Source organism: Limulus polyphemus, unplaced genomic scaffold (assembly GCF_000517525.1).
Source record: "Limulus polyphemus unplaced genomic scaffold, Limulus_polyphemus-2.1.2 Scaffold695, whole genome shotgun sequence".
Lineage (NCBI taxonomy): Eukaryota > Metazoa > Arthropoda > Merostomata > Xiphosura > Limulidae > Limulus > Limulus polyphemus.
In genome coordinates, this window is record NW_013666305.1 from 85,946 (window position 1) to 111,089 (window position 25,144).

Here is a 25,144-nt window from a genome sequence, read left to right on the forward strand (position 1 = left end):
GACGTAAATGAAAATTTCCCGATACCAAACGTTTTTGTAAAGTTATCGTATAGCTGATTCATGCGAGTACACGCAAGCAAAGCAAAAGATGTGGTTCAAGCAAACCTTTTTCACTTAAGGGGAGTTTAGTGAGTAGGCATGTATGTGTCAAAGAAGGATACGTGGAGGGAAAGAGCACAAATGAAGGCTCTACAAAGTTTTAAATCGTTTTAACACATAATTGATCATAGATAAAATGATTAGTAGATGTCCTCACACAAAGAAGAAAGGCAAATAATAGCCCTTTTGACCACATGTTGCCAAAAAAAAAATCCGACCTTTTCAATTTTAGACCAATTGGTCGTCCTATTTGGCAAAAATTGTATATATATATATATATAAAGAGAGAGACATCCGCGCTGATATTACTAATAAGTTATCCTTGAACATACACACGGGTAACGATCTATGAAATGTTGTGTTACTAGTTAGTTATTCGTGAATATCTTGTACTCTGTTTTGAACAACTATTTTCATGTGTTTCTAAATTTCAACTAAATCTTTGCCGTCAGTACTGAATGCCAAGAAACCGTCTTTTATCCCCGATTTTGGGCCTCAGTATAAAAGCTTCCCAAATCTAAACATATTTATTTCGAACGATCCCTTACATATTCATCCCAATGCTCATATAAATCTGTATTTCCACTCCTGTGGTGATCCAAAATCCCATATGGAAGCTTCTATTAAAATTACCTTAAAACTGAATCTAGATTGCCGTTTTGACCGACCCCTTACGTCAAAATTGTAGGAATAGTTTACATTTCAAATGAACACAGAAACATGCACTGGCACACGAATAAGAAATAGTGTCTGGATTGTTGATATTGTATGGAACTTCTGCTCGAAATTAAATAAGAATGTATAATAATATGCCTCACTGTATCTGTCATTCCGTTGCTGACGAGGTCTTTAGCTTGACACCAGCGCTCTTCAAGTCGACTAGGATACTCCAGACATAAAACTGGTTGATATTCTGTTTATATTAGTACATTATTTGGTAACAGCTGTTACGGTGTGAATAGCATTAAGTAGGTGACGTTTTAATTTATCTCATTTTTACTTATGTCACAATACGTAAAAATTGGGGTGAAGATTTTTCAATAATAGTATTAATAATGTTATTTATTTTAACACCGTATTATATTAATTATTACTTTATTGAATTAACCTAATCAGTATTGTGTTGAATGATATTATAGAACTGCTTGTTTGTTTGTTTTTTTTAATTTATGTACAAAGCTACACAATGGGCTATCTGTGCTCTGCCCACCACGGGTATCGATACCCGGATTCTAACGTTGTAAGTCCGCAGACATACCGCTGTGCTACTGGGGGTACGGGCTATAGAACTGCACCATCAGTCCCAACATTACGTGCACGAATCTTTGTCTGTGGTGTTTCCGATGCTCGCGCCTATTCAAACAGCTCGTTAGAGTACGTCCTATCAGGTAACGCTTGTGTCACCACTCGAGCGCCGTCGAACAGCACGAGTCTAGCAAGTGAAATTTATCACAAACAGCGTTACTCAACTGGGCGGGTTTATAATAGAAAATCAATAGTAAACCGACCATAATCGTATGTTGGTGTCAGTGTCGTTCATTAGACTGGCCGGCATGCGGACATTTCCTTTACGAACGTGTAGATCCGTTAAAACATATTGAACTCTGGGAAAATAGATAAAAGCCTCACCATTTTCTTCTAGCTGCCACTTTGACTAATCGTGTCATACATTGAAGAACCGTATTTCCTTTTCATTGATGTTTTCGTGGTTACGTAAAATCGTCAGAGTATGAGTCTGCTCTGCCAGATCCAGACTATAGCCAAGCACTAGGAGATACTTTTCTAGTATGACCAGACTCGCACTACTGAAACACGCATGTAACAGCTCCTTCCAGGATAAAAGCGATCGGAAACAGACAAATCTGTGCTCGTTCAATTGTAAGTAAACTTATTTCGAACTAACAAGTTCTTGTAAAAATCTAAACTTGAATAGACAGAAATACGTTATGTTTTGTGTATTATTCTGGTATTAATTGTTTGTATTTGATGTGGAAAATTGTCTATCAGATCTCTAAAAATACGCACTGTGAAATACATTTCTATAGTTTATACGAACTGGTATATTTTTATTTGAATATGAGTTATGTTAGTTAAATAGCTTTAAAACTTACTTCTTAATTTTCTTGTTCGTGTTACGAGTTCGGTGAAAAAAAAAATTTCGTGGGGTGAATTTGTAAATAATCTGATCTGCCATGTTCCTATTTATTAACTTATATTTAATATAAAAAAATAATAAGCTGCTTCGTTATTTTGAAGTTGATTTTATATCCATTATTGACGTATAACGACTCGTGCTAGGTGTGGTAGATAGAGTTCGGTGCTGGCGAGCCGGATCCATGCCATATTCCCGCACTGTAAGAGTTACAGTGAATCATTTAGTAGAGGTAGTGGTGAGTGCTGTTGACATACTGCATTCACCCTCAAAATTAAGGACTGCGGCAGGTAACCTCGGTAACTGTGCCCTAAATACAAAACATAAGTACAAATTATATACCTGATGATGACAAAACCTTGTACATTTGCTGTTATGTTAAACTTATATTAAAGTTTTTCTTCGTTACCCTTCAAGCCGTCTCCAACCATTATTAGTCTCAAAGTGGGTTCCTCGTCATCGAAGTCTGAGATTATTATTATTGGATTGTAGAAAAGAGACTGTGGAACTTTTTCAAGCCTGGTAGAAATATTTTTTCACATTTCTGTCTTATTCATTAAAACCTGTCCCCTAGTGATCTAGCAGTAGCGCTAGAATCCGGAGTTCTATTATCCGTGGTGGACGCACCAAAGATAGCCCATTGTATAACTTTGCGCTAAACAAACATTAAAACCTGATATAATTCTTAAAACATTGATGTGGTTTCAGGGGTCAAGACTAAAAATTAGACAAACGGGGAGAGACACGTGGTTGCTGTCCTAAACTAGTCTTCCAGAAATATTGCCTCTGTAAACTTTAAATTTTAAAAAGTTTCAATAGTAAGGATTAAATCAGTGACAGTACTTGAAACTAATGGCTAGTGTTTGTGCGTTCCGTATGTAAGGTGTACGCTATTATTTCTTTCCTTAACAGTATTTGTTACAATGCTGATAATAGATCTAATTGTATTACTTTTGAATTTTATTTATTATTATATTGTTATTATAGAGACTATTTTGAATTGTTAGCTTAATATGTATTTACGACTAACCTAAATATCCTAAGCTGGCCGAACGTCTTGAGACTTTATTGGGATTACGGCCGAAAATATCGTTAACAGCGAGTGTACCCAAATACATTCTAATCTTTACATATAAGAATGCAAGAACAATATATTTAATTAGCTATACTCATTACCAGGTAGATTATTAGCTTCACTCTAAGTAGGCAGCTTTCTGTAATATTAATTTACAACCCACGATTAACTCGTTGTGAAAGTTTGTATTTAGCAGTGATACGTTAACGTAATGAACGGTAGTATATCAGAGTACTCGTCACTGCATTCTGATTGTTGCCCGATTTGTAACGTTAAGATTCATTTGTCCATTTAAAAACTTTTCGAGATTCGAGAAAAAACAACATGTTTATTATTATTGTTTCCGAATTAGTATTACGACCCTTTGAGATTTCAATTTTCATCGGAAATTTATCAAACAGGTCTATAAGTAAACGGTGTCGAGGTTCATCGACACTGGTAATGCACAGATTAGTTGATGTGGTCACGTGATTCTTGGAAGTTTGTCCAAAAACGAGAATATTATAATTAGCAATGACTGACGCAGTTTTCGCCACGTGCTCTTGCTATCAAGTGACGTGTACAGAAAATCCAGTTGGACTATACAAATTACCAGGAAAAGATTAACAAAGGAAATGAAAGCCGATTTGAAATATTGAGACATCAGTCAATGAAGTCTCAGGATTCATTACCGTATCTTATAAATTTGTTGATAATATTGCGTCAGTCAGAAGCACGTCAACTCCTCAACCAATCAGCACGTTACTTTGTCTTTACAAAAGATTGGTGTGCGGTCCTGTGTCTCTTGCCACAGCGAATAATAAGAAAACGGCCCTCTAGGCTCGTCGCCAGAAGTGTCGTTTATTTTTTTGTAGGCAAGAAATTATTTCGAAGTTCCTCCAGCAAATTACCAAATTATTTTCATTCATAATTAACTGGGAGCTACTCGTTAGTTGCCAGGGTTTCAATTATCCCACTGTCACTAAACATACTGGTTGTTACACATCTATATCATACCATTTTGTGTACGTTATTATGCATCTAATACTAGTGTGAGAGATTTTTACTTCAATAATTATTTTCACTTTGACAAGATTGTCAATCTACGACTTTATCTTTACTCGAAAACTGAATAGTGCATCTGTATCAACTGAGTAAGAAACAAAATTTTAATTTGCATTAATCATTTTTTTGTTTTCCAGTTTGTTTTCCATTAATTTGTTTCAAAACGCGTGGTCCAGGCGTGGCTTAGTGATGCCTGGGCTGTGAATCTAAGAGTCTGATTCGAGACCAATTTCTGCAAGAACATACTTCTCAATTTGGGGCCTTGGATGCGTTATAAGGGTGACAGTGAAATAACACTATTCAGTTAGACAAGAGGTGGCGGTGGGTGCTGTTGACTAGCTGCCGTCACTCAGTTCTATAGGTTCATAAGTAGGGACAACCATGCACGTTTGGTCCTTGAGTATTGCTTTCAACAAAAACCTGAAACAAACAAAATTCAACACATGCGCTATGATTATTTGCATGTTAGTATATTCGACACTGATTGGTTTCAAACCCTGCACTATACGTCGTGTGCCTAATAAGTATACATGTCATTAATTGTTTTCAAAACATGCACTGTAGCGCATACCTAAACTAAAAAGCGGCTTTTGTCTGTATGTCTGTGGCGAAACCTTTCCAACTTCCGCCCTCTGATCAACATGACACTTTCGGGGATTCTTGGGTAAGGCCCAGGGGGATTCTAAAAACCTTAACGTTATTCATTTCCCCAATTTTAAGAGTTTGACAGCCATTTCAATCCTCCCCCGTTGCTATTGCCTTAGTGCAGTGATTCTCAACCAGGGGTAAATTTACCCCTTGGGGTAAAAAATTACATGGCAGGGGGTAAATAATTGATGTACTTGATGATTGAATAATAATTCAATTAAATTTCATTTTGTAAAATGTGTGTGTGAGAGAGAGAGCGAATGCTAAGAATGTGTGTGTGTATACTATTTTTGTGCAAAACCTGGATAATATTTTTTTTCTGACCTTGTTTTTCTGTTCCTTTATGATGGCTATGAATTTTTTGTATGGAAGTAAAGGGGTAAATGGAGAAATACATCAAGCCGAGGGGGTTAATGATGGAGGAAAAGTTGAGAATCCCTGCCTTAGTGCATGGATGCAAATTATGGAAGGCAAGAGGGGGCGCTAGCTCCATTGAAAAGGTTAAAATAATCTTAGAGTACTCTTTTTTTACATTAATGCTCTTTGTGTTATAAAGTTATACAGTACAATCCAATGTCAGGCCACATATTACTGCATTTTCATTTAACAAAACAAACAAAAAAAATTCCAAAGTATCGTAAAAATACTCTTTCCAAAATTAAATCTTAAATAGCGTTGGTACTTCAGTTAGTTCCTACTCTGATCGCCATGACAGTTTCAGGTTATCACCCAGATAGAGCTTCAGTACTTCCAGTAATATACGTTAGGTAATAAATTTTGAATAGTTACATCCCTCGAAGAAACTGGTCATTAGTGGGTCTCTTTCCAGAATATTTTATGCTAGTATTCAGTAGACCTGCGTGGCTGGCGTATGTATAACGTACGCGCCGTCTCGCCATACCTGCGAAGCCAACGGAAGTAAATGTCGCGCGTGACACGGGTACCTCTGCTAGTATAGTTTAAATTTTATCAATAGTTCAGGTAATATGGCGAGGTTTTAGTTACATATGATTTCGTTCACTCAGAACCCAAATTAAAAAAAAAAATGAATGGAAAATTTGTTTGAGAAAAGGGAACGTCGTTTTTTATTTCTGTTTGAAAAATTATGGATTCATAGACACTAAATACTTTTTGACATCCCTATCCGAAGACGAAGTTTTCCTTATAAGAAGCCTAGTGATTATCGTGCCAGGGTGGGGGATCAGAAGGTCCAAGGTTCGAGCCGACATGCTGCAAAACATGTTTTAAATGTAGCCCCCCCCCCAGTGGCACAGCGGTATGTCTGCGGACTTACAACGCTAGAAACAGGGTTTCGATACCCGTGGTGGGCAGAGCACAGATATCCCTTTGTGTAGCTTTGTGCTTAACTATAAACAAATAAATGTAGGCTATTTTGTTGAGAGAAGCGGTGTGGACGGTGGGTGCTACTGACTAGTTGCCTTTCCTCTGAGCAGCTGAGACGACTATAGGCATGAAACTTAGAGTCTCTGGCGTAGCCGTTCAGGTTGAAAATGTTACAAATAGTGAAGGTTTGTTTGTTTGTAGTTAAACACAAAGCTGCACAATGGGCTATCTGTGCTCTGCCCACCACAGGTATCGAAAACCGATTTCTAGCGTTGTAAGTCCGCAAACATACCGCTGTGCCACTGAGGGGGGGGGGGGTCAAGTATTGAAGGAGATACGAAACATAAAAAAAAAGTATAACAACACTGGTGACTCTAGATAATACAAGAAGCACATAAGCTCCGCATACATTAAAGAAGACAAAGTGACTGCTAACTCTAAATAGGGAAGTCTGAATCATAGGCAGAAAAATCAACGAATATCTATTCAAATGTTTCTAGAATGATCTTAGCAAAGGAATCAAGTGAACCCACATAAGTTATTGTTTACATGAACTGTTCCAAGACGCTTGTTTGTTTGTTGTGTCCACCACGGGTATCGAAACCCGATTTCTAGCGTTATATGCCCAAATATTTACCGCTGAGCCACTGGGGGACCGTTACAAGACGTAATCTACAGCATATTTAAAATAACAATGGGAAAGGAAAGACAACATTAAATTGAAGATCCTAACGAAAGCTGAATTCTGTCTGCTCAGTAGACTAAACGTAAAGGAAAAGATAAAGACGGAGAAGTGGAAGACAGAGTCGCCTTAGCAAACCCATCATCCAGTTACTTCCAAGGATGGTAAAACCCAGATTAACCGTCGATCGTTGGAAGCCGTTAGGTAGCAAAGTAAACAACACTTCTACGGCAAAGTTGGATTTGTGTCTTGACCAATATAGGTCAAACCAAGAGAGTCAGAAAAAAAAAGTGACCTGGCAAAACCTCAACATTTTCAAGGCAGGACTTTTAGGTTGTATGTTTTACATGTTAGCTACCGCCATGCACAAACCTTTCATGTTATGTTTTACATGTTAGCTACCGCCTGCTCAAATATTTTAGGTTGTGTTTTACATGTTAGCTACCGCCTGCTCAAATATTTTAGGTTGTGTTTTACATGTTAGCTACCGCCATGCACAAACCTTTCATGATATGTTTTACATGTTAGCTACCGCCATGCTCAAACTTTTTATGTTGTGTTTTACATGTTAGCTACCGCCTGCTCAAATATTTTAGGTTGTGTTTTACATGTTAGCTACCGCCTGCTCAAATATTTTAGGTTGTGTTTTACATGTTAGCTACAGCCTGCTCAAATATTTTAGGTTGTGTTTTACATGTTAGCTACCGCCTGCTCAAACCTTTCATATTATGTTTTACATGTTAGCTACCGCCATGCACAAACCTTTCATGTTATGTTTTACATGTTTGCTACCGCCATGCTCAAACTTTTTAGGTTGATGTTTTACATGTTAGCTACCGCCATGATCAAACCTTTTAGGTTATGCTTTACATGTTAGCTACCGCCATGCTCAAGCCTTGTGGATAATATCTTACATCCTAACTACCACCATGTCCAAATTTGGTGGATAATGTTTTACATTTCAACTTTTGCCGTGCGCAAACTTTATGGATAATATAGTTAGCTTGTAAATATCATAATTCTCAAACCTTGCGTTTTAGCTACGACGTGTTTATACATACCGATGAGAATAAAACCAATATTTCTTACCTAAATATTGTATTGTGAAACAAGCAGTTACCTTTAATCGATCTAATAACATAAATCAGTTGTGTTTCCGGTTGCAAAGCTGCTATAAAAACATATCATTAAACCGAGAAAAACTGAGGGAATGATTTTCGAAAGGTCACAATTGAAGAAGTTTTGGTTGCCTCCTGGAGGAATACTGTTAAAAGTTTCACAGCGTGAAACACTGCATAATTGCTCCTCTAGTCTTGGTTGACGGCCCTAGAATTTTCCATTTTTTTGTACAGGCGGTCGATAAAACACTTTATTCAACGCTCATTGCCTTTTCCCGCTAAAAGAATTCCGATGGTTGCCAGACTATCAATAGAGTAGGAGCATAATTAGGCCTCGGAATTGTCTAGTAGCGAACAAAGGTTTGCACTCAGTGGTCTATAACGTCAGCAGGTTTTCTAGCCAAGAGTACCAACGTACTGAAGCTACGGAAACATGGGATATGCTTACAGACCTTGAATATTGATCAGACTCTAAGACTTCACTGCAGAACAAGCAGTTATGTGGCGTAATTCATGACAATCGTCCTGGTCAAAATGTACTGCTTTTAATAAGATAATTAAGTTCTAGTTTAGATGCTATCTCATATTATAGAGTATACAGAAAATACTGTTAATATTTTGAAATGAATCTGGTTGAGATATGGAAGCAATACTGAGCTTTCTCGTTTTATTTTATAAATTTTACCAAGTATTGCTTAATAGGTAATGATAAAATGAAATGTTTCTTCTACCTTGAAGATAATGGTTAATCATAGGCAGAAAAATCAACGAATATGTATCCAATTGTTTCTTCAAGTCGCGGGATCGAAACCCGACATCGAACATTCTCGCCCTTTCAGCCGTGACGGCTTTATAATGTGACGGTTAATGCCACTATTCATTGGAGTTGGCAGTGAGTGGTGTTGACTAGCTGCCTTCCTCCGAGTCTAGCATTTCAAAATTAGGGACAGCAGATAGTCGTTAAAGTAGCTTTGCGCGAAATTCATTAAACAAAAAAGCTCCCTCTAGTGTCCTAAATACAGATCTTCATCTTTCTCTACAATTCTTTTTGTGTGAAACGTACTGCGAGTTAGATAGACGTTAAAAGAGTAGAATTTTAAAATGTCTGAAAAAAACAAGTAAACAGTAATAGATTTTCAAAGTGAGAAGAACGTCAGAACGGAAATATCATTTCTAAAGAGTGAACCTAATCTAAAATCTATTATAATAATAATACTTAGTTTTTGCCTGTACTGAAAATGAATGCGCTTGCGCGCACTTTATTGCAACGTATATGAACAAAATACAGATTGTAAGTACACTGTAATAGACATTTTGTACAACAAAATATTAAAACCTTATAAAAGTTTTTAAATAGTCTAACGTTTGGCCTTAGAATAACATTATAAATTTATTCACTGATAGCATTAAGTAAGGTAAAGTTTAGCCCTAAACAAACTAAAGGAAAAAAACGTACACAAGAGTTTATCGAACGTTGGCAGTACATAATAAAGGCTTAACTAATGTTAGGCCTAAAACAAGTGGACTAACAGATTTCGGTGTCTGCCATTAGAATTATTTTGTATTATTCTAGAAATTTTGTATTTAAAGAAGTGCTGTTAGAATAAAAATACTAATTTAATCGCAAACGTTTTGCCAAGTTCTGATGATATGAGATATTTTCACCTTTGTTTAAAGTTAAGAAATTAAGCATTAAACTGCACTTATATTGCCAATTCAACTCATGTTGGAATTGCAACAAAAAGGCCAAAAATAAATGGGAAAATACTGTTTATTAAAATATGAATGCTATTACTTGCTTTATGTTCGTGATCTTTAATTTTATGTTGTTTTTTTTTTTGCCAGTTGTCGAGTAAAATCTACAAAATGGGCTATCTGTGCTCTTCCCACTGTGTTTATCGAAATCTGATTTTTAGCGTTATAAGTCCTCAGACTTACCACTGAGTTATCCGGGGTCAAATGTTTTTTGTTTTTTTTTGACTTTGTAACTTTTAAACAATGTTTCAAAATCTTTCTCTTTGGCTTGATACAGGTTAAATCTTAAAAGTTTTTGATTTAACGCAAAGCTACACAAGGGACTATTTGCGCTGAGTCCGACGTTTGGCTCGAACCCCAAATCCCAGCATTATAAAACCTAATTTCCCCGAAAGGGGGCCAAGTAGCGCCAGGAGGGGTCACCTGTTTTAACCACTCGCATCAGTATACAGTTGTGTGTCTGTCAGTCTGTCGATAGACACTAAAATTACGTCATATAAGGGACGCTTAACGTTGCAATTTGTACTGTCGTGACGTCAGTAAAACGTGCGCATGCCATGAATCACGAGAAGAATTATGCACTCTGTAGGCTACAACACAGCATTACATATGAACTTCAAAAGCAAGAAATAAAAATATTTGTTACTCTTTATTTCGGTTTTACTTACTCGTGAAACAGAATACTTTCAGGGACCCTGCGCAAGTACATATAGCATATGAATGTTATTTAAAATCACTACTGTAAAAAAAAGAGAGAGAGATAATTTTAGAAATTATTGTTCTCTGCAAGTTGTTCTATCTTAAAGTAAGCGTAGATAACTGCAGTTTGGTAACTGATTACCAGTGATATATTGCAGTGAAAAGAAATGCCTTCTTGTAGCCTTACAACACAAAATGGCTGAACATATTAATACGCTCTACAAAATAGTGCTTATCATCTATTCACTAGTGGATATTATGGTGCATTACTTCCTCTCAGTTTTGAACTTGAACATTTGTAGAAAATGGATAGTAAAATATTAAAAAAAGAGTCGTACAAGGTGAAGATGAAGAATATGATTTGATAAAAAAAAAGAAAAAAACATGTAGGTCAATAATCTTTGGAACCTTCGAAGTAATTAATTTAATAAACAGTTGTTGTACAAGCAGTTGGTAGTATCCCAGCCGACCTTATGAACCTTGGTATTGGGCGAAAGGTCTCGTCAGCACTAGATAGAAAGAAGATTTTCCTATAATTAGCTGGTAAGCATTTCTCGTCTAAGTATACCGATTAAGAATGCGACACTTCTGCAAATAGTTCTGTTAATAAAGTAATGCTGAAATAGCCCTAAAGAAAACACGTGCAGGATATCCTGAGAACACCCGCTATTCAGTTTCACTTTTGAAAAGGTGTAAAGGCGAAGTCCGCCCCCCCCCCTCAAAAACAACTACGTCAAACTGTACATCTGTGAATTTTCTCTACCTATATAACCTAATTCTCACATGCAACTTATCAAGACAAACATGGGTCTAGCCTTTAACGTGTTGGTTGGCGGAAGATCCAAGGCTCGATCCGTGATATGTCATTGAAGATGTTCCGCATTTTTAAGTGTGACAGGCCATTCCCCACTAATGACTCGTTGCAACCCTCTCTGATCAGCGGTTGTTAATCATGGGATGTTTGTGTGTCGTATTATCCTCCTCTTATAACTCCCAAAAACTCATTTTAACGTGACACCCGTACTGTGTTCATCTCCACGTGAGACGTACATTGAAAGTTTTAATATTTCGTCTTCTTCGCATGATGTACGCCTTATTTACTTCCAAATTTTCTAAAGAAAACCATTTTTTTCCTTTGTCACCTGTTACTTCTTATCCTGTATCAGATTCCCAGAAACTTACTTTAATAATCCTGTAGTCCTTGTCTTTACCCCCCTCACACACACATACTTTTCAGTAAAGAATCCCGTCCAATGCGATATTTGGATTTTTCCGTTCAGTGACAGCCCGAGACAGGCTATACCTGGGGGTAGAGTGCCGTACTGTGAATCTTAGGGTCCATGGGTGCTTTATAAGAATGATGGTCAAATCCCACTATTGGATTAGAGTGTCCCAAGACATGGCAGTGGATGCTGTTGGTTAACTGTCTTCTCTCTAGTATATCAGGTCAAAATTATGGACGGCTATCAGCATAGCCATTGTTTAGCTTTGAAACAAACAAACAAACTAACTAACAGCCCAATAAGTAATCCTATTCTGACTTGTTCTGGTCTCTTGGCCTCCTGGAACCACAGAGAGTCAGTGCTCCCTTAATTAGGACGTCAAGTCAGTAATGTCGCGGCGTGTCTCGAATCTTAAAAGCAGGGCTAATTCAATTCTCTTTCTTATAAATACAGAATGATGTGTCGTGATCGGAATGGGAACAATAACCCCACCTTTGCCAGTGAGAAATACGCATATAGCAGTATTTTTTGCATCTTTCAGTATGTACTTAACTGTTAAGCACGTTTCCAAATCACCAAAAACTCAACCTTGTCTGAAGTAGCTTATAGGCTAACACGAGACAAAATGATCAAAAACTCCGGTCGTGTGAAGAAAAAGTATAGAACCTAACACGCGTCCAAATAACTAAAAACCCCGTTCGCCCGAGAAATATATATATTTTTTCGAATTAATGGGCTTCTATATGTCCACGTTTGACAGAACAATTGACCAAACATAGTAATCGTAATATGTTAATAAAATATACACGTCATCAGTGACATATTAGCTAATTACGTCACCGTGTGTTTTGACCCACGAATTGAAATTATCAATCTGTGCTTGATTTTATGAAAGTGATAACTGAAGCTGTTTTCGAATTATTTCTGATATGTTTCGTACTTGCAGCTTTAATACAAGGAGTATTCATAATATTGGGTAAATAATGTGCGCCATCTTGAAACGTATGCGTTTAATACCTAATATAAGTTGTCGCGAGCAATAACATCCATTTATTCATGATATTGGGTAAATAATTTGCTCCATCTTGAAACGTATGGGTTTGATATGTAAGTAGTCACTACCAACAACGTCTTTGTTTATCTCGTAGCTCAGACATAGCTATGAAGGGTCAAAGGGCAAGGTATGGCAAAAGTCGATCCTCACCATAATTGCATATTGCGAATCGATCGCCCTAACCATCTGGCAATACCAGGCTTGGAGTTTGTTGAAAGCAAATAATAGGATTGGACTGTAACTCTTGCTACGCATCCATATTCATCCCCACCCCCCGTGAAAAGAGAAAGAATTTGAGAAAAGTTTGTTTTCCCCTAAAATATTGGTAGCCGGTGTGAATACATCTACTTGCTAAAAGAATAAATAAAAATCTTCTCAGGCAACATTTCTCGTCAAGATAAATACAGACTAACATCATTTGTACTCTCGAACCCAAATCAGTGAGTTAGTTTGGTTTGTTTTAATTAAAGTTCACGCAAGGCTGGCTACTCGAGGACTTTCTGCGCTTGCCGTTCCAAAATTAGCAGTGATAGACTAGAGGGAAGGCAGCTAGTCAAAACTACCCACCGCCAACTTTTGGACTATTATTTTACCAACGAATAGTGGGATTTATCGTCACATTATAACGCTCCCACGCCTGAAAGAGCGAACATATTCGGTAAAGAAGATTAGAACCTGTGAGTCGAGTTCTCTAACCAGTGTGCCATGCTAGGTCTAAATAAGCAATGTGCACTCTGTTCATCTTGGAGATCCGAACCCCGAATTTTAGCGTTGCAATAAATGTATCGCTGAATACTTGGGACCCGTACACTGAAGCAAACCTTCATGGTGATGTACGTTAAGCTGCTACATACCTTCGGTAGAATATAGTGAAGACCCAGCGTATACTGTGTAAGAGAAATGTTACGGTAGAATAAGTACGAAATAGTAAATAAACGCTAACCCTGATAATTTTAATGTTGAAATAAATCCACACTCTCCCCCTTCCCACTTACCCCAATGCGTAAGTTTGATTAATCAAAAATAATGTTAAAAAATGTGACTGATAATAACACAGTCTCTTGTAACTTTTTTATTTTATAATCAAACTGTTAGTTTTGCTGTTTATTTATTATGTTTATTAGGTATGTTTAATTAATCTATTTTATGTTAAAAACTATGACTGTTAACCTACTTGAAATGGTGACTGTTATATTAAGATTTGTTTTGCTTAAGTCAGTTGCAGCTCCTTTAATTGGCCGTATTGTAGTGATCTTTTAATCCAGGCTTATCATATATTGCGATGTGAGTGTTGCGCGTAGCATCAAATACATGTGCATTTTTTTAAATATATAAAAACGAATGCTGTTCTTTATAACGTATTTTTAAACTACATGTGAACGTTTTATGTCGTGTATATGGATTACCTGTAAAATAAAAGGGTTTTGAATCAAATATAAACTGAAAGTTATGGTGACGTCATCAGTAAATTATGCTAATTTATTCTATCAAAAGTCTGAAACAGTCTTCGATTATGTATTACGAACCGTCGAAGGTCAAAATATCCACCCTTTTAAAGCAATAATTTTAAACAATAAAATAAACTTTCAGTATTCTGCTATAGGGAATATTGCTGTAACAGGCTCGCCATCTAGTAGAAAAAAATAATATTAAATCCTTTAAAAATTAACACATTCAGAGCGTTCATACTTAAATATATATTGTATGTTTATGTAAATACGTTAAAATGTTTTAATGGGTTTAGGTAGAACCAAACTGGTCTAATATAGAATTTGTATTTCTTCGTATTGGAAGAATGATCATAATAACATTAATATAAAAAGAAACTTGTAAATGTTAAAATACACAAAATGAGTAAATATTCTCAGCGTAGTACGTATTTTTTTATGTTGCTCGTTACAGTTTTTAAAAAAGATTATAACATCATTTTTTTTGTTCTAGGTTATATCAGAAAAAAGTCACGTGTTTCTTTTTCAAACGTACATATTTTATTCAACTAATGTATCCCAAAATACATATTTGAAAATAAAACGCAGAACTTTTTTAGCATCTGCTCTGTGACGTCATTGTGTAACCGGTATCCTTGACATTGTAATTTGACATACAGGTAGGTAGAAGTTTTCACGAAAAATAAATCAATAAATCAAAACTGCCTCCCTCCGCTGGCTCAACGGAAAGCCTGGGGGGCTTAAAACGCTAAAAATCGGTTTTCGATACACGCGGTAGGCTTCTTTATTTGTTTGTTTTAGAGCAAAGCCTCATTGGGCAATCTACGGGAATGTAACCCCGAATTTTAGTGTTGTAAATCCGTAAACTTACCGCTATTCCACCGGGAGACACGCGGTGGGCAAAGCACAGAAAGCACATTGTACAGTGCTTAACAAACAAAAATTCGTCAATTGGTTGACAATTATCACTATGTATATCATGGCATTTAATAATGAAATAAGTTTTAGTTTCTTCACCTCTTAGCGTAAAATGGATATTTTTTTTTGAGATATTTCAATATAATTTATTTAATTCAAACCGGATATTTTTCATATCCTCTCTAATTAGAACATTCATGACTTTTTTGTGTATGTTACAGCAGTAATCACCAGCAAAATTTACATTTTCTCGTAACTTTAGATCACAAAAATCTTTTATATGTACTATAAATAATATAGGATCTAAAACAGATCCTCGTGGAACACTAGACAGAAGTGTGAGGGAAAAAGTATCGCTAAATAAAAAAGCTATGTAGGGCTGGCTACTGGACTTGAAAAAATAAACCGAACAAGATAGGGATGGAAGCTGACGTATAACTTGATCTGGCTAATGGTAGACTAAGTCGAATATAATCCCTACATTACTGACTTCTCTACTTTGTCTATCAAAAGCTTGGTGTTTGAGTAGAATCTCAGCTTTCATCATCATAACTTTCCTTTAGTTAACTTTAGAATACTACTTTTATGACTATTTTACAGTAGAGTAACATTTTACGATTGTAAATTCGGGTTCTATTTGTTGTTAGCCAGTAATGTAGATATTTTATTTTCCGTGTAAAGCAGCTTAGCCTGTTTTGTGATCATTAGCCGATTGAGTGATATGTCCACTTCCATCTCTATCCTGTTTGGTTCCTTTTTTTCAGCCCCCCTCCAGTGGCACAGCGGTATGTCTGCGGACTAACAACGCTAGAAACCGGGTTTCGATACCTGGTAGGCAGAGCACAGGTAGCTTATTGTGTAGCTTTGTGCCTAACTTCAAGCAAACAAATCATTTTTTCAAGTTTAATAGCCAGCCCTACATAGTTTTTTATTTAGCGATATTTTTCCTTATACTTGTTTTTTTACTCTTTTTTTTATAAGATGGCGTACGTGGGTTACTAGGTTATAGAGTGTAGCTGTATAGCTGAAAAGCGGCATATACACCGGAGTTAGAACGACTATGCCAGGTAGCTCTTCATATCTAGTTTCTGATGACATGTAGAGAAGAAAATCCAGATGACTTTTGTATTGCTTTAATACGGGCGTCCCTGTCATCATTACATAGCGAGTGCTAGCACATTCCTGCCAATCTGTAGTATAAGATTATCACTGTTCTTTGCATATAAATATCCCATTCTATTTTCTAACTAACTTTTAAACCACTGCGGGGGAATCGAACCCCGGATTTGTAAGTTGTAAGTCCTTAAACTTACTGCTGTCCCACCTGGGGACTATAATAGATGCAAAGTGAACATTATACTTTTTTCTTTTATGTATTTTTTTAGGTTTCATTTTATGTTTCTTACTCAGTTGTTATTTTTTCGGAATAATATTATCAGTTTTTGTTTGTTTTTTTACCTTAGGATTTCCGCTACTTTCTTGGTAGCAGTGTTCATGACTTGGGCGCGCCCTTAGACCTGTCATCAGCGCCACACTGTGGACTGAATAGTAGTGACGACCACCATAACGCTGGACGAGGGAGGTTGGAAAGGCCCCCCTCACCCCCACCCACATCAACACACGGGACCCGGGGGGCCAGCGGTACCTTCGGGGGTTCCAGGACCCCCACATAGCGTTCCAGCTCATTCTGTACATCCAGGTGGTCCAGCATATGGACACCTACCCTATCAAACCGCTGTAACTGGACCAAATAATCCAGTTCCACACCCTGGCCCTCTGTGCCCCACGGTATCCATGCCGGGACCAATGCCTCCACATCATCCTGGATCTGGGGTTGTTCCTCACCCCCCTGGCATGCCTACTCACAACATTCCTCATCCTATGCCCGATGGAAGACCTTTAGATCATGGGTAAGTAAACCCTAAACTTTGTTTATCTGTTAAAAAATCATAAGTAGGCCTCCAAAACACGTTTATATCTAAAAGACTAAGAAATGTGTGAGATAAGAAAAAAAAGAGGCATCAGAATTAACAATAAATATTACATTAAGTAACTTCACAGTTTACACGGATTATTTATTTAGCCCCTCAGTGGCACAGCGGTACGTCTGCGGACTTACAGCGCTAGAATCCGGGTTTCGATACCCGTGGTGGGCAGAGCACAGATAGCCCATTGTGTACCTTTGTTCATTCAAAAATCTCGCAGATGAACGTAAATTTCTACGAGATTATTTTACATAGACGAGAATATAACCAAAGAAGGTAATTCTAAATAATTTATGAACAATAACAAGTTTTTATTTATTTTCTATTGGCTGCATGCGCGCGCAGAGAGGGGGGATCGAATTCCCTAAATTGCACTTAAATATATATATATATATATACATACATAACATACTTAAGAGATGTAAAAAATACAGATTCCATCAAAATGCTCGTTTTTCAGTGAAAATTACAAAAACAATTCAGAGGGGAAATGACTCCCTAGTGTGGCTTAGCCATTCATTTCCTTTTCCCTCTAAAAGTGACACACCCATTATAGATTTCTGCCTGGCTCCTGGGCTCTATTGCACGATGCATGCCTTTCATAAGTGAAAGCATTTAAGAACAGGCGAAAACCGCGTTCGATCTTACGAAAACATGGGTCTTGTTATTTAACATCTTATATATATATATATATTGCGACCCGTGGTGTCTGTCCGAGTCTGTCTTCCGTTTGAAAAGCTGCGCATGCAGGCAAAGCTCAACATTCACTTTTGAAATGACGGGAGAACAGTCATGAATAATGTTGATGCCAAATTTTATTTCCCAAGCAGGATATTATACACTAAATTGTTAGGAATTAATCACACTAACATTCACATTTCAAACTGTGACGTAACTTAAATAATAAAAACGTACATTTACCGTATGTTATTGTTAAGCAGCTCTTAGCATGACTGAAATGCTGAACAATTACTTTTCAGGGTGGGCGGTATAAGTAACTCAGTGCTTCGGCTCTGAGTGAAACAGAGAGTGAAATAAAATTAACCTTTTAAATTCCATGAAATAATTTAAACTGATAGATTAACTTAAACTTTTCCCGTCACTGGGGACGGGTACTTTTGCTTGATAAACTTAAACTTTTCCCGTCACTGGGGACGGGTACTTTTGTTTGTATATAATAAGACACTTTTGCATAAACTTGTGTAGCCGATGGATACATCAGACTTTAGATTTTATTCCAAGACGAATAAAAAAAAGTACTTTAACCCTAAAGTTATCGGTGAGGTTCAAACATACCTGTTTTTGAAGAAAAAAAAATCTAAACTATTTATGCACCAAATAGTTTTTGTGGGTCCATGACTCTGTTGGTCCCTAATAACATGTGAGTGTTTGTTTGTAATTAAGCACAAAGCTACACAATGGGCTATATGTGCTGTGCCCACCACGGGTATAGAAACCCGGTTTCTAGCGTTGTAAGTCCGCAAACATACCGCTGTGCCACTGGGGGAAAATAACATATGAGATACAAAAAATAAATGCCGACAAAAATAACATCGATTTAATCCATCAATTTTTCTTTAGGTTTCGTGTGTATTTTACTTAGAAAATTAGTGACTTCATTGATTTTTTTTGTTGTTGTTGTTTTGGCGAGTTCTTTACATTGAGTGTTGTAACAGGTATAAACGTATTTACTCAATATTATGTAATATGTCTGATTTTAACCAATAGGCCTAAACTCTGTGATAAGTTTGTTTGTTTGTTTTTGAATTTCGCGCAAAGCTACACGAGGGCTATCTGCACTAGCCATCCCTAATTTAGCAGTGTAAGACTAGAGGGAAGGCAGCTAGTCATCACCACCCACCGCCAACTCTTGGGCTACTCTTTTTACCAACGAATAGTGGGATTGACCGTCACATTATAACGCCCCCACGGCTGAAAGGGCGAGCATGTTTGGTGTGAGAGTGATTCTCTGTGATAAGAATCACATTAATTGCAAATTTCTCTCCCCCTCCCTCTTTCCCCGCATTCTTTCCAATTTGTCCTTTGCGAATTCAAATTCAGAAGCGTGTAAACATAGCTTTTCAGATAAGAGAAATGTGAGAAGAAGAAAAAACTCCAATTAAACCTGATTTTTATCACAATTTTTAGGCCCTTTAGTGCCTCCAACTTTTAATTAGACTTTAATTTTGTAAGTGATCCAAGTTGCTCCATTTTTTTCAGCGAGGGTGTGCGATTTTCAGAAAAAAATAGTATGCACACTCATGATTTTATCGGAATGTGACGCATCATATTTCACACACTATATTAAATTACTTAGATCGACTTGATTAAAAAAAAAAAACTCTTATACCGTTGTGTAATTTCTTTAAAATCAGGAAGTAGAAATGTCCACAAATTTTTCAATTCATTAGTTTATTTAATGTCAAATTCGAGGCCTACTTTCTTCTGGCGTGTGTTAGTGGGCAAGAAATATCTTTCTGTTCTTTCGATTGACAATATTGTAAAGTACAAGGCAGGCAACAGCTTAACTGGCAGCGCCCCCTATTTACACTGGATCCTCCGAGTATTTGACGCCTTAGGCAGCCGCCAGTGTCGTCTATCCTTAACGCTAGGCCTAGTAAAAATACTTGTAAATTAACAGGATACAACCCATTGAATAAAGAAGTAGAAGATCGTTATACACGAGGGATTTTAAACGGACGTGACTCCTAGAAAATTGAAAATGACTATAAAAATAATCAAAAAATGCAGAGAAACCAAGTTGCAATGTAGTTACGTGGTTCAATGAACTCCAGCACAATTAAATTTCACCTGAAGAGGTAGATGTTAGAAATCCCATGCGTTTACTGTAAGAAACTTAATCACACAGGCGCTGAATAGTTTGTAACTTATGAAAGTTTACTTTCGTGGATGGTTTCCATAGTAACCTCACCCCACCAGGAACTAAAAAGAATTAAAAATATAAAACGCTATAGTGAGGTATTTCGGCGACAAAAAAAAACGGGGGGGGGGGTGTCAAACAATATATTTTTCATTGATTCAATGAAAGAGCCAGTCGACATAGAGTTATCCTTATGAATGCGTTTTCAGCTGCATACGCCTCCTGTAGCACTGTTTTTCTTCTTTTTTAGTTTTCTCAGTAAAATAAAATGGGCAATATTAGAGCTCGTATCAAATAATGAAGTGGTAAAAATATCCCTTACGTACTTTTGTTATGGTTAGAACCTTTTGCATTTATTAGAAGGCTTAAATTATTTCTTTGTTTTTCTCTAATCGCAAACATGAATAATGGGCTAACTGCAGGGATCAAACCAAAAATGTTAAGTGTTGTAAGCCCTTAATCTTTACACTGAGTCACCGGGGCGAGGAGGGGGGCGCAAAAGCTTAACTTTGATACACTACTTAGGTTCATCGTATCTGTCTTAAAATTAATAACGATGAAAATTAGTATCTTCTGTTATAGACTCCCCTAGCGAATATGTAATGAACTATTAAAACTGCAGTTTTGGGGGGAAAAATAAATAAAACGACTTAAATTCATTAGGTTTTATAACACCCTTAACTTGATACTATGTAATATTTATTTTATAGTGGTACATACGTGTGTAAGCAATTCATATTCAAATATGAGGTCACTTACTTCCCTACTTCGCGCCCCCTAGTGCCACAGCGGCATGTCTATGGACTTACTACGCTAGAAGCCGGTTTTCGATACACGTGGTGGGCAGAGCACAGATAGTCCATTGTGTGGCCTGTCATGGCTAGGTGGTTAGGGCGCTCTACTCACAATCTGAGGGTCGCGGGTTCGAATCCCCGTTCCACCAAACACGCTCGCCTTTCAGTCTTGGGGGCGTTATAATGTGACGGTCAATCCCACTATTCGTTGGTAAAAGAATAGCCCAAGAGTTGGCGATGGGTGGTGATGACTAGCTGTCTTCCCTCAAGTCTTACACTGCTAAATTAGGGACGGCTAGCGCAGATAGCCCTTGTGTAGCTTTGCGCGAAATTCAAAACAAACCAAACCGTACTTCGCAACTCGACAATAGATCTGGTAGCACAATTCTAAATTTATCCGTCAGATTTTCTTGTTGTTTTAAGTTTTTACGTATATGCGATTTTGGCCTTTGCAATAGTATAATTTGCAAATTTTCCATCTGTGTGACCCCCCCCCCCCATTGGCACAGCGGTATGTCTGCGGACTTACAACACTAGAAACCGGGTTTCGATACTCATGGTGGGCAGAGCACAGATAGCCCATTGGTTGTTGGAACGTTTAGTTTATCGCGACGAATGTGTATCAGGATTAGTGCGTGCAAACTTTTCAAATCGTACTTGACCATCCTGCCTGTACCACCAGTGGATCGTGTCCATATAGCATATGAGATGTGTATAAGTTATAAGTTTGTTGTTGTTAATTGTTTGTTTGTAACTAAGCACAAATCTACACAATGGGCTAGCTGTGCTCTGTCCACCACGGGTATCGAAACCCGGTGTCTAGCGTTATAAGTCCGCAGACATACCGCTGTGCCACTGGTGGGTACTGTTGTTAATTAACCAACTTTTAACTACAGGGGAAAAAGCTCAAATGGCCAGTTTCTGATAAATATTACTTACCCTAGGTTGGAATTTTAAAATATTTTACGGAGATTGTGAGGGTAATTAACACAAGTACACTTTTTAAAATTTAACTCATTTCTACAAAATGCAAGTAGGTAAATGCGAAAGTGGTTCCATCTGTAGTTTACTTCAAAAATTATTTAGCATGTATGGCTTTAAAGTCGAAAACAGTTTCGAATTCATCCAGATTTATAATTTTTGGACAAAAGGGTGTATGTAAAAAAAGGTAAATCAGATATATCCATCTAGCTGACATTGTCGTGGTGCGCATGTCACTTGAACTAAATTATCATTTACGTAGCTTGCTGATTCACGACTTCTTCTGAGTGTAAGTAAAGGTAATTCAAATACAATAATGATAAATAATCGGAGTTAGAAATAAATTAAAAAAACAGTATTGCGTTATTAATACTTACCCTAAAAAGTTGACCCGATGATACGTGAATACAATAAATAATAACTAACTTAATGTAATTCACACCATAACAGTAGTTGTTTTTAAAAGTTGATGATATATATATATATAGAGAGAGAGAGCCTAGACCACTTCTACGTTTATCATATCCCAGCCAGCCTCTTGAGTCCTAGTATTATGTGATAGGCCTCTTTGGCGCTCGATACTACCTATGTGTAACTGATATATTTCAGCCTATCCTTCTTTATGTTTACTTATAAGTTCTTATAATAGATAATATAAAATACAGTATGAGTAGTGTGCTTCGCGACGGTAAATATAATGTTATCAGTTTGCTACTTTTATTATGTATCAAATGTGTTCAAGTTTCGTGCAAAGTCGGCCTAAAGATGAATGAAATTGATCGTAATAAACTGCTTCAAAGAAAGAGTATCAGACATTCTTTTTTAACGGCCATATTGAGCATTTCCGATGACACCTAAAAAGTACGTATATAAAATTGTTACACTAGATGGCAGCACAAACAAAATTAAACGTGTTTTTCTCACTTCATTAACATACTTATTTCCTCTGTTATATGGCCATGTTATATGTATTAAGTATTAAAGACTTTGAGGAACCCCCCTCCAGTAAGTATCAGCAGTAAATCTCTGAACTTATGGCACTAAAAATCGGGTTTCGATACCAATGATGGGCACAGCACAAATAGCCCATTGTGTAGCTTTGCGCTTAACAACAAACAAATACAATTTGAGATTAACCAGTAGACACACACACACACACAGTATGAAAGAAACTAACAAACAAACTGATCCCCGGTGGGACAGCGGTAAGTTTTCGGATTTACAATGCTAAAATCAGGGGTTCAAGAAAACACACACAAAAACCAATTTTTATAATTCCCTTAGGTTATTACAACGAGAGTAAATGTCAGTTTGTAACGTTAGTCTTTATGTATTTAGTGTGTGTACAGATAGATGGATATATGATTTTATAGAAAAAAACGTTTTAGGCCCGGCATGGCCAGGTGATTGGGGGCGCTCGACTCGCAATCTGCGGGTTCGAATCTCCACCCACCAAACATGCTTGACTTGGAGGCGTTATATTGTGACGTTCAGTCCCACTATTCGTTGGTAAAAGAGTATCCCAAGAATTAGCGGCGGTGGTGACTAGCTTTCACTGCTAAATTAGGGACGGTTATCGTAGATAGCCCTCGTGTAGCTTTGCGCGATATTCAAACTAAACTTTTTATTGTCAATTTTGAAAGTTAAAACTTCAAGAGATCACCAACACAAATCAACAATCTACTAAATACACTTTCGCACAGGCACCAAAAACACACACCCCAACTCAAGACACGCCTAAACAAACGAAGAACACACAAATGTTCAAACCCGACAAAATGAAACAATAAGCAAAATAACAGAAGCAGCCTAACATATATTTTATGAATTCCTATTACAATACAGAAACCAAAACCAAGCTGACAGCGCCACACTAATCATTAAAATAGCTATAGAATACCTAACACCATTACTACCACAGATCATGCAGTTACTGGTACTTCCACAAACATTACAGAACGCAACTACACAGCTAAAATAATATTCAGAAAGATGCATAACCTGACAACATAAAATGGACATAGCCCTGAAAAGGGGAAGCTGAAATAGAAAGTGATAGACATCCAAACGAGCTTACAGTAGAGAACATCAAACAAGAACAGTTCAGGAGGGAGGAAGAGGTCTACTTGTATCTGATCCTCCCAGGTCGCCAAGACCTAAATGATTGGTTGATTTAAAAGTCACGTGATAAAGTATTCTTTGGTATACGAGCAACAGTATCGAAAATGTAAAAATCACAACTGACTTATTAGGTTTTAATCGATATATTGTACGTATACACCTTATATTTGTGAATAAATCTTTCTAACTTTATTTTATGTAGAAAGTGTAATTTGGAGCTCCCAACTTCTCTTACCTAGCTAGCTACCTTAATTTTAATCTATCAAAAAATGTGTATTTCTATTTTTTAGTTTGACCCTTTGATACAGTTTGGGATCATGGTCCTCCCCAATCGGTTTATTAATTGTTTGTTTTAGCGCAGAGCTACACGATAGGCTATTTGCGGTCTGTCCACAGTGGGGAATCGAACCACGAATTTTAACTTTTTAATGCCCTTAATGGCACAGTGATATATCTGCGAACTTATGCCGCTACAAACCGGGTTTCGATACCCGTGGTGGGCAGAGCACAAATAGCCCTTTGTTTAACTTTGTGCCTGATAAATAACAACAGCGTTTTAATCGATATATCAATAAATATTATATTTAATAAAATTGTAAGTGTAGCACATTATTTACGTACGAGTGATGGATCCAAGTGTAATTAAGGTTAGTTAAGTATACAGGTGTGCCGTATGTAAGTAAAAATTCTGCTAACGCTGTTGTAGGTAGGAAAGGAGAAAATAATTTAAACGAGACATGGAACGGTAAAACCTGTAGATTGATACTCGCGCACGTTCAACGAAAGCGTGTAGTAACTGTAGTTCCTATTTTTTGTTTAATGTCTTCTTCGTGGGTCGGTGGTAAGTTCACAACGCTATAATCCGCATTTCATATGTCCGTAGTGAAGATAGTGTAACTTTGCGATAAAACAAACGATAACTATCTTATTCTTTTAATTCGAGAAATCGGAGAGTTTTACAAGCGTTGAAATGTTTTTCTTCCTTAAAAACACTGTCGTAGCCGGGGGGGGGGGGGGTATGCGGCCATGCATCCCCTTTTCGCTTCTATTTTTATTTTTCTACCAGGAAATAATAAAGTTTAAATATTATAAAATAAATAGAAATATGCAATATGAATGTTAA

At 37.0% G+C, this 25,144-nt stretch overlaps 1 protein-coding gene across 3 annotated transcripts in view; it reads left to right on the forward strand.

Moving 5' to 3' along the window:
* The window catches only part of LOC106460028 (LIM domain-binding protein 2-like), an 80,118-nt gene that overhangs the window by 26,974 nt on the left and 28,000 nt on the right, over positions 1 to 25,144 (forward strand). For 2 of the 3 annotated variants that reach the window (XM_022386622.1, XM_013919712.2), the window contains exon 2: positions 16,723 to 17,169. In XM_022386622.1, the coding sequence (XP_022242330.1) occupies positions 17,054 to 17,169 (116 nt within the window). In that variant the 5' untranslated portion in view covers positions 16,723 to 17,053. Of the gene's footprint in view, positions 1 to 1,659; positions 1,978 to 16,722; positions 17,170 to 25,144 lie in introns of those variants that run through there. The other variant, XM_022386623.1, reaches the window with a different exon arrangement.